The sequence below is a fragment of the Drosophila elegans genome, unplaced genomic scaffold (assembly GCF_018152505.1).
Source record: "Drosophila elegans isolate 14027-0461.03 unplaced genomic scaffold, ASM1815250v1 contig_208, whole genome shotgun sequence".
In the NCBI taxonomy this organism is placed as follows: Eukaryota; Metazoa; Arthropoda; class Insecta; order Diptera; family Drosophilidae; genus Drosophila; species Drosophila elegans.
In genome coordinates this window covers 11,613,772-11,624,007 of record NW_024545578.1, presented here as the reverse complement: position 1 = coordinate 11,624,007, position 10,236 = coordinate 11,613,772, and the positions used below count along the sequence as shown (strand labels likewise).

General features: G+C 41.1%; 2 protein-coding genes across 2 annotated transcripts in view; one reads left to right on the top strand and one right to left on the bottom strand.

Moving 5' to 3' along the window:
• Positions 1 to 10,236, bottom strand: part of LOC108135600 (basic-leucine zipper transcription factor A) — a 55,130-nt gene that overhangs the window by 10,361 nt on the left and 34,533 nt on the right. Inside the window, exons 6-9 of the mRNA XM_017256411.1 lie at positions 9,642 to 9,786; positions 2,932 to 3,221; positions 2,237 to 2,389; positions 809 to 1,090 (exon numbers count right to left, since the gene is read on the bottom strand). Coding sequence (XP_017111900.1) covers positions 809 to 1,090; positions 2,237 to 2,389; positions 2,932 to 3,221; positions 9,642 to 9,786 — 870 coding nt within the window. The remainder of the gene's footprint in view (positions 1 to 808; positions 1,091 to 2,236; positions 2,390 to 2,931; positions 3,222 to 9,641; positions 9,787 to 10,236) is intronic.
• LOC108135597 (phospholipid-transporting ATPase ABCA3) lies at positions 3,394 to 8,809 on the top strand. The gene is made up of 2 exons (XM_017256408.1): positions 3,394 to 8,649; positions 8,705 to 8,809. The coding sequence occupies exons 1-2, from the start codon at positions 3,503 to 3,505 to the stop codon at positions 8,721 to 8,723; spliced, it is 5,166 nt and encodes a 1,721-aa protein (XP_017111897.1). The 5' UTR covers positions 3,394 to 3,502; the 3' UTR covers positions 8,724 to 8,809.

Below are 10,236 nucleotides of genomic sequence, written 5' to 3'. Positions count from 1 at the left end.
GCCACCCATCCACACCCACCACCATTTACAATTTACCCGCAGGGAATAGGGATTGTGAGTCAACAAAAAAATTGCAGCAATAATTTTTTTTCGGAAAACAAAAACACATTTGTGCATAGCTTGGGAAAATAACCAGAGCTGAATACAATTTATTGGCAGGCAAAGGCTATTTGATACCCAGCCATGATAAACTTATCTAAGCGCGATTAAAACAAAAAACAGTTTTTTTTAATTCTTAAGTTTTTAAGGGTCTACTTATTATAATAATATTGATATTGAAGTAAATATAATACTTTAAGTATGTCTTCCTTCTCTTGACTCTTTCTATCTAATGATGTATTTGGTTTATACTATTATATTTATTATCTTTTACCAAGGTTAAAGCATACAATGAGTATATATCAATAGTAATATTTACATAGAATTTGCAGACAATAATCCCTTGTTATAATTATTATTCGGGTCAAATGTTTTAACAAACTATTTATATACCCAACTTTATAACCATCATGCCCACTCCAGGATGTTTACGGGGTATTACCTAAAGTCAGGGCGTTTACAACAACAAAAGATGCGATTAAAATGACAAGTGAAAGCAATTTTCGTGCATCTGGTACGGCAAGTGTGGGAATACAAGATGGAAAAGGCAGAATGATTGTCGAGGTAAGGACACAACCCGAATGATTGCCTCAACTGGCATGCGAATACAGTTGGGCCAGTGTAATATGACATCGTTTATGGGCCTGCTGCCGCAGGAACACCGAAGACAAGACAAGAACAGCCCCAAACCCTGCCCCCAGGTACTCACATTCGTGCTGCATTCACATTTCAGTATCCATTCTACGGCAATGAATTTATTCTCGATTTGTATCTGATGTGATTGCAGGAATTCCTGATCGATTGGCTCCAAGGCGACCGTATCCCATAACTGTGCATTTTCCAGCAGCTCCTCCTCCTCATCGGCCCCATCATCATCATCATCAACATTATCGTCATCCTGGGGCTCCTTCAGATGCCTTTTTCTGCCAACTTTCCATTGCTGTACGTAGTTAATTGGATCGACAGCATTTAAAGGACACAACAGCTCGACCTGAAGCAACAGAAAAAAATGACATAAAGGGAAAAAAGAACCATTGTAAAACGTTGGAAGTTGTAAGGAGTAAAAATCTCGGCTGAGAGGATTTTACATTTCATGGAAAAATTTCAATTGGTTGGATGTGGATGGGAGAAGAGGTGTTAAATTGATTTTGACATCTGGGCACGGTTTGACTTTTAATTTTGCTGCCATTTTGAATTGGCACTTGTTTTTGCAACTGAGCAAATTGACGTTTTAATGCAATTTGCTTTTTAATTAAAAGTAAAAGGCAGCAGAAAGGCAAGAGCCAATAAACTAAATAAAAACGGCAACGTGGAACTGACTTCTGGGTATTACTGGCAGGGGTTATCCTGTCAATTAAATTTCCAGGTATCATCAAACAAATTTGTGAGACTGCTTTGGAATGCGCATAAATAAATATTAAAAAAGGTAAATCGCGGCAAGCCGCAACATAAGTCCCAAAATAAATAAATAATGAATAATGAAAAATACACAAATAACATATGCTAATGCCAACAAATTAAATTGATCAAAAATATTTCATGGCCTGAAAGCATTTAAACAATTTTTTTAATTGTAGCAAACAAATTATAAGTTTATTTTATGAACCAAATTTGTATTTGTAATAATTGTTGGACTAAAAAATTATTTCTTATTACTTTAATGATTTATTAAATGGGGTTTTTTTTTAAATAAAGCTACATAGGTAAAACAAATTAACTAAATTTGGTTTTCATTTTACTATTAAGAATCTTTTTTAAATTATTATTATTTTTTTATACAGGCTTATGCAAATTCAGAAAAGTTGACATTATCCAAAATTGCAGGGTATCGTTGGATTTAAGAACTATCACTATGGCAAAAGGCAGTGTTGTTGATGGGATTGCTTTTAAATTGACGGTAATTTAATTGAAATGAACAAATGGCGAAAAACAAGCTTGGATGCTGGGAATGCAAATTTCTGCAAACTGCAAAGGTGAAGCCAGACAGAGAAAGAAAGAAAAGTGGGAAACTCAATCCGCGTAAATTTCCATCTCCTCCTTAGACGCCAGGTGGTGGGACTTTAAGCTCAGCCCGTATTAGCCCAGTTGCCATTGGGCAGGTGCGGAATATATCCCGGGAATCGTCTTCCCCACTCACCTGTATCGTGGTGGACACCGCCGGGGCACAGCACTTGACCCCGCGATGGCATCTACCGCACAGTTTCGGTCGATACAGCTTCCGGGAAACGCACTCGCCAAGGCGAATCCTGGCAGGACCCAGGCGCTGGATGCTCCGGCACTCGTGGCCCTTCTACGGCGGAAAAACAGAAGGAAAAATATGCGAAAAGTAAAGTTATTAGTCAAGAGCCTTTAAATAGAAACAATGCAACAAAAAACCAGTGGGTAAAGTATTTTCAAATTTTGTAATATATATTTTTCATTAAATTGGTAGTTCGATTTTACTTTTAACTAAGAAAAACTTACAAACGTTTAAGGTTCATTAATAATTTTAAACTTTAATTCGGGGTGATACTACATTTTTTTACCATTGAATAGTCGAACAAAATGCCTAAAGGATTTTAATATTATGATAAAGCTTATTTCATTTTTTAATTTTTTTACTTAAGTCGTTTTGGGAAAGGCAATTAATTTTAATTTGATTCGATAAGTTAAATTGAACAGCTTCAAAATGTATTACGCTTGTTTTAACTAGTTTGGAGCTGTAGGAAAGCCGTTGCTTGCTTGTTTAAAAATACTTAAACACGTTTTTCGTGCTCAAAACTCAGATTCACCAGTGTTGTTGGTAACATTCCCAAAATGGCAAAAGCATTTCGTCATTAAATGGACACTCACTCGTATCCTGTGGGCAGGCTGCTCGTGCTCCTTGTGGTGATGATAGTGCTTATGGGAGTGGCTGTGGGCGTGATGCTGCTTCCGCTTGTGCGTCAACGGATGGCTCCTGCCCCGCTTATTGTCCTCGTGGTCGTCCTTGTCGCACCTGCGATTCTCGCAGAGCCGCAAATTGCTCAGTTGATGGCAGCCCGCGTGGGTGGTGGTGTGCCGCGAGGCGGTGCCAAGGCCGCAGCTCCGGCTGCAGGCGGTCCAGTTGCCGCTTGTGGTGCTGTTGTGGCAGGTGGCGTAAACTGCAACGAGAGGAGTGACAAAAGATTGCTAATTACTACGCTCATGATCGGGGGGCTCGTTAATCAATGCCCCAAAGGACAATAACGAAACATTCTTAGATCTTGGTTCGAGAATATGTTTAAGTAATGCAGTTTGTTTTTCAAGATGCAATTTTATTCTAAATTTAATGTAAATTTATCTCAAAAAGCTAAATTGTTTTTTATTATACAACAAAAATGTCCCACTCTCATTGAAATTCGAATCAAAGCGTTGCCAAACTTTTAAAAATAAAAATCTAAAAATGAAGCCAGATAGAGAGTCGTTTTCGAACACTGAAGTGTACTCCGTGGGAGATTGGCAGAAGTTCAAGCTGCTGCTATGGAAGAATTGGACACTTCAGTGGAATCAGAAAATGCAAATTTTTTGCGTTATGCTTCTGCCAACGTTGTTTCTTTGTCTTATTGTTATTATGCGTTTAATAGTAAGGCCCGAGTCTCTGCCGGAAATTCGATACCAGCCTGAATCTACATCGGACTTATTGTTGTATATGAAAACGGTTCCGCTCGGCAATCGGATAATGCACGAGAATGGAACGCTTAATATACCACGAAATTTCCTTTGCTTCACTCCGGATACACCGTTCAATACTGAGATTATGAATGCTACGGTATTGCGGCTTAGACTTCTAGGGATTCGACCTTATGACACTGCATCGCACATGGAAAAGGATATGTTGATGCATAACTTTCTGGCCGGAGTGGAATTTGGAGAGCAGGCAGGGGCCATCAATGACTACGGATATCCGATTGAATTAAATTACACGATTCGTTTTCCCAGTGAACTGCGAACAATGGAAGGACCAGTTATTGAAACATGGACGACATCTAGATTGTATCTACCCTATGACTCGACTGGACCGCGTAATAGAGAGATAAACGATGGCGGAGTTCCGGTTGGTTATATTAGGGAGGGGTTTCTGCCAATCCAACATGCCCTAACTATGTCGTGGTTGACCCTGGCATCGGGAATCACCGATGCAGATCTGCCGCATATAAATATTCAACGCTTTCCCTACAGAGCATTTAGCTATGATCTATTGTTGAGTGGCCTGCGTCAACTACTGCCCTTCGTGATCCTGCTGAGCTTCATCTATCCCTGCTCGACGGTGACCAAGTATGTGACCACCGAGAAGGAACTGCAACTCAAGGAAATAATGAAATTGATCGGCGTACACAACTGGCTGCATTGGATGGCTTGGTTCGTCAAGAGTTATGTAATGCTTATGGTGGTGGTGCTGCTCGTCATGTTCCTGATGATGATCAAGTTCTACTACTCCGTCTCGGTACTTTCGCATTCAAATGTACTTCCTGTATTGGTATTTTTGCACACATATGTGATAGCTAGCATATGTTTTTGCTTTTTGCTGGCGGTAATGTTTTCAAAAGCCAGCACAGCATCTGCAGTGGCCTGTATTCTCTGGTTCATTACCTTTATACCCTATTCATTTGCCTACTACTATTACGATCGTCTTAACCTCTTCCACAAAATGCTCATCAGCATGGTGTTTACGAACTCGGCCCTGGGCTTTGGCCTCCATGTCATAATCATGTGGGAAGGAACTGGCGAAGGAGTCTCTTGGCACAATATGTTCCAGCCCGTCTCGGAGGACGATGATCTGACCCTGTTCTACGTGATCATGGCCATGACCTTCGGGGCAGGCATATATTTCATTCTTTGCCTCTATGTGGAACAGGTATTTCCTGGTGACTACGGTATACCTCGTAGGTGGGACTTCATCTTTCGCAGATCATTCTGGCTGGACTTTATGCCCTTTAGATTTGTTATAAAAAATACAAAATTCGACAGCACCGCTAGTGAATCGGCGAACAAAAGAAAAAGCTGTAGAACCAATAGGGTTGTGGGCGTTCAACTGTGCGACCTTCAGAAAACATATGGCAAACATCGAGCAGTCAAGGGTATAAACTTGAAGATGTATCGCAATGAAATTACAGTCCTACTTGGCCACAATGGAGCTGGCAAGACCACAACCATCAACATGATAACGGGCATAATTAAGCCCACAAGGGGAACGGCCATAGTAAACGGCTATGATATTCGACATGATTTGGCTAAAGCGCGGCAATCATTGGGAATTTGCCCGCAAGTCAATATACTGTTCAACAACATGAGTGTTCGCGACCATATTAAGTTCTTCAGTAAGCTGAAAGGAATACGTGGCGCCAAGGCGGTCGACAACGAAGTGGGTAAGTATGTGACCATGCTGGAGCTGCAGGACAAGTCTTTTGTGGCCGCTGAAAAGCTTTCCGGTGGCATGAAGCGCAAGTTGGCCCTTTGTTGTGCCCTGTGTGGAAATGCTCGGGTTGTACTGTGCGATGAGCCGAGTTCAGGCATCGATGCAGCCGGTCGCAGAAGTCTTTGGGATCTATTGCAAAGCGAAAAGAACGGACGGACTATTCTGCTAACCACTCACTACATGGATGAAGCTGATGTCCTGGGCGATCGCATAGCTGTCATAGCCAATGGCTTGCTGCAATGCCAAGGTACCTCCTTTTATTTGAAGAAAAAATTTGGCACTGGCTATCAATTGGTCTGCATGATGAAGAGTGGCTGCAATGTGGCCGCAGTCACCGAGTTGATAAATCGGCATGTGCCTAATTTAAAACTGGAAAGGCAGCTGGGAACCGAACTAACATATCGCCTGTCCACCGATTATTCCAAGAACTTTGCGGCATTGCTAAAGGATTTGGATGTGAATTGTGACAACTTGAAATTGGAGGGGTATGGCCTGAGTGGAGCCACGTTAGAAGATGTTTTCATTGAAGTCAACAGCGAAAGAAGAGTTCGTGGCGGAGAGGATGTGGCTCAGGCTGAAAAAAGTGTGGGCTTCAAGGACTTGGTGTTTGATACAAGAACGAGGGAAACACGAGCTTGGATCCGTTTTTGTATGTTTTGGCAGGCTTTGTTTTTGAAGAAATTGTATATCACCATAGGATATTACTGGCTCGTGATTATTCAGATTTTTCTGCCCATAATTATTATGACCCTGACCATATTTAACTCGCGCGGTGGTAGGATTTACTACGAATTACCTTCCATGCCCGTAACCATTCTGCAGTACAAATACGTTTACGTAGTGTTGGATGATAATGCCACTGATTCAGCGTCGAGTTTAGCTGTGACTTACATGGATCACTTGAAGCAATTCGGTAAAAAAGTAAAGCTGCTTAAAACAGGAGACTCAAGCTTTGAGGATTACATACTGAGTCGTGACAAAAGTGAATACCGCCGAGTTGACTTCGATTATGTGGCCGGGCTGACCATCAGTAAGGATTACTTGACTGCGTGGTTGAATAACAAACCCCTGCATACCGCACCATTGACGCTTAACCTATTGCATAATGCTTTGGCCATTAAATTGCTCGGCAAGGAGGCTTCTACACATGTAAGTAATTTTCCATTGCCTTACAGCGAGGATACCAGGACATTACGTCTAAATAAGGGCCAACGTTTGGGTGCTGAAATAGCTATCAATTTAAGCTTGACCATGGCATTCGTAACATCCTTCTTTGCGATCCCCGTCATAAAAGAGCGAGAGACTCGAGCCAAACTCTTGCAATTCCTAAGTGGAGTGGATGTGTGTGCTTACTGGACGAGTCAAATGGTATGGGACTATTTCATATTTATCATATCCGTTCTTTCGGCTATATTTACGATTGCTGCGTTTCAAGAGCGTGGCTATTCAACACCTTTAGAATTGAGTCGGTTCTTTTATCTGCTGTTAATATTTGGATTAGCTGGCATTCCCCTGAGCTATGCTCTGTCGGGGTTTTTCTCCAATGCTGCCACAGGTTTTACACGAATTTCCATTTTCAATACATTGGCAGGAAGTGGATTTTTTATGCTGGTCGTAGCGCTTGATTTTGAGGCATTTCAGCTGCGGCATGTGTCATCGGCACTTGCCTGGTACTTTCGAGTATTTCCACACTATAGTTTGGCCAGTGCCGCTCACCACATCCATATAGGATATAATATTCGAAGTGGGTGCAGTCTGAGAAGCATCACGAAATTGTCCGAAAAAGAACGTTGTCGCAATGTTCCCATATGCTGTAATATTCCAGGATATTTTGCATGGAAAAAACCTGGTACTCTGCCAGATATCGTATATCTACTTGCTGTGGGATTAGCTTTATTTTTGCTACCAATTATGTATGATGCCAAAGTATTCGATTCATTTGGCGAAGCCTTGAGCAAGTTGTGCTCCGGAAGAAAGCGTTCGCGGGGAGGATTTTCAATCGAAAATGAGGACGTTGTTGCGGAACGATTGGTTGTTAGAAAAATGATTAATTCCCAACGAAAAGATATACCTCTTATGGTGAATAATATTACCAAGCGCTATAAAGATAAGCTGGCAGTGAGGGGCGTTTCGTTTCATGTCGCACATGCCGAATGTTTTGGCCTTCTTGGAGTGAATGGAGCTGGTAAAACTTCAACCTTTAAAATGCTAACTGGCGATCACAAGATCACCTCCGGAGAAGCCTACTTAGATGGCGACAACATAACCACTCATAAGATTCACGGGAAAATTGGTTATTGCCCGCAGTTTGATGCATTGTTCGATGATTTGACTGGTCGGCAAACGTTAAAAATTTATTGCCTATTAAAAGGTGTGCAACGTCGACATATCAATGCAATAACTTGGACAATAGCCGTATCTTTTGGATTCGAAAAGCACTTGGATAAGCGAACGAAACATTATAGTGGTGGTAACAAGCGAAAGTTGAGCACGGCCATTGCGGTGCTTGGAAATCCATCGGTTTTATATCTAGATGAGCCCACCAGTGGCATGGATCCCGGTGCTAGACGACAACTTTGGCAAGTAATAGGTCTCATTCGTACAGCTGGAAAATCAATTGTCCTCACTTCACACAGTATGGATGAGTGCGAGGCGTTGTGCACCCGATTAGCCATAATGGTGGATGGCGAATTTAAGTGCATCGGAACAGTGCAAAGTTTAAAAATCAAATACTCAAAGGGACTCATACTGAAGATAAAAATCAAGCATAAAAAGAAAAATTTTCAAAGAATTTTGGAACGATCGTCTTCCTCAAGCCAAAATAATTCCTTCGCAGAAGTTGATCCTAAAATGGACTCATTTTTAGGCACAGACAATTTACTACCAGATCGAGTTTTAAGGTTAAATAGATTTATATTGAAAGGGATTCCCCATTCCGAATTCAAAGATGAATATAATGGCCTAGTAACATACTATATGCCTCAATCGACAAATTTGGCTACAATTTTTGAACTCCTTGAAAGTAACATGCAAAAATTGAATATTGAAGATTATTTAATTATGCAGACACGGTTGGAGGAAATATTCTTAGATTTTGCATCAAAACGGGCTGGTTCTTCAGTGATAACTAAAAAGTGAGTTGTTAACTTTTCATTTAGACGTCTTAATCATTTTTAAATTTTGTTTCAGAAAATTTTTGTGTTGCTAGCTGAATGAATAGTTTTGTTATTATTTTTGTATTCTGTTATTTTTCCTTTAATTCTGTTATTTTAAATATATTCTTTAAGATTTTTACGAGACATACATTTTGCTGTACTATATTGGAATTTTTACTTTTAATTTTCATTTATTTAGTTTTTGATTTCCGATGACTCTTCAACTTAAACACCCTGTGCACTAATTGCTGGCCAGGAATGGCAGCTCCTCAGATCCTGTGAGCCCCTCGTTTTATGTTCAAAGGGCTTTCCATTTAAGTCGCCAAAAGATATACCCTGTAGCTGCTGGCAGAAACGCTTAATATCTTGTTTATTTATTGCATTCTGCGCGTTTAATTAACACTTAATCCTTGTGTAAGTAATTACAGCTTTTGCTTCTGCTCGTGGCCTCCAGTCTCGTGATGGAATAATTCATCTTCATAAATATGCGCTGCACTCTCTACTCGGTTTTGGGCGTAGGATGTGGGCATTCGGGGTGGGATGTGGGTTTTGGAGGGCGCTTAAAAAGCATTAAGTTGCGCATCGGACACAGCACGACACGCCCCTGAGCGCCATTAACTCAGACCAGTGGGCGGGAGGTAGGGGAAGGAAGTGGGCACAATGGGATGGCCAGAGCCATAAACACACTTATAAAACAATAACAAGGTCATGGCAGTGGAAATGGGAATGCACTGAGAAAAAAATTGCTTAATGTGGTCATTCATTTGGAAGATTTCAAATTGCTGTCATGTGAATTTATGTTAGATCAATAGATGAAATATGGATTTTTTGTTTTTTTTTGGGATCTATCTCAATTATACTTTATTACAAAATTTAAACATTTTCTGAGGTATTTTCACTTAAATAAATTACATAAACAGTTCTACGTTTTCTAAATACTTTTTTTTTCTGAGTGCAAATGGTCGACTTACCATCAGCTGTTGGATTCTCACAGAGCCACATCTTGCAGCAGTGGCCAGGAACTTCGACGAGGCGCGGCGATCGGCAGGAAATCGTATCGTCCGGCGCCGGGAGCTGTTCGTTGGGGCACAGCGTCGAGCAGGCGTGACGGCCATTCTGCAATGCCACATTAAAATACATTAAATGTGGCCCATTGTTGCTGCTGTTGGGTTGTTTATTTAGCTTTGGTCGGGCAGCCGAAAATAAAGTCATAATGTAAAGAAAATATTGGCCCAATCGCACGAGGATGGCCAAAACTTGGCAGGGTCCTCGACTCGGCCACGAACTTTTGCTTGGCATTCGTGTCTTTATGTTTGCCCTTGTATATGGAGAAATTAACATTTCGGTCGGACCCTCACTGCTTTGTTTGTAATCCACTTTTCGCCTCTAAGCGGTCAGAGAGCCCAATGGGCTCCCATTCCCTGTATTTGGCATCGTCACGAAATTGCATTGCATAAATTGCGAGTGCTTGTGTTTGTATTATGCCACATGATAAACTACCAGCGCAGCTGGAAAAAAGGCGCAAAAACCAAACTAGAAATGGAAAAACTAGGAGCGATTACATAG

What these genes read in the sequence shown, in the direction of transcription:
- LOC108135597 (XM_017256408.1), top strand. Translation starts at nt 3,503, where the DNA reads ATGAAGCCAGATAGAGAGTCGTTTTCGAACACTGAAGTGTACTCCGTG.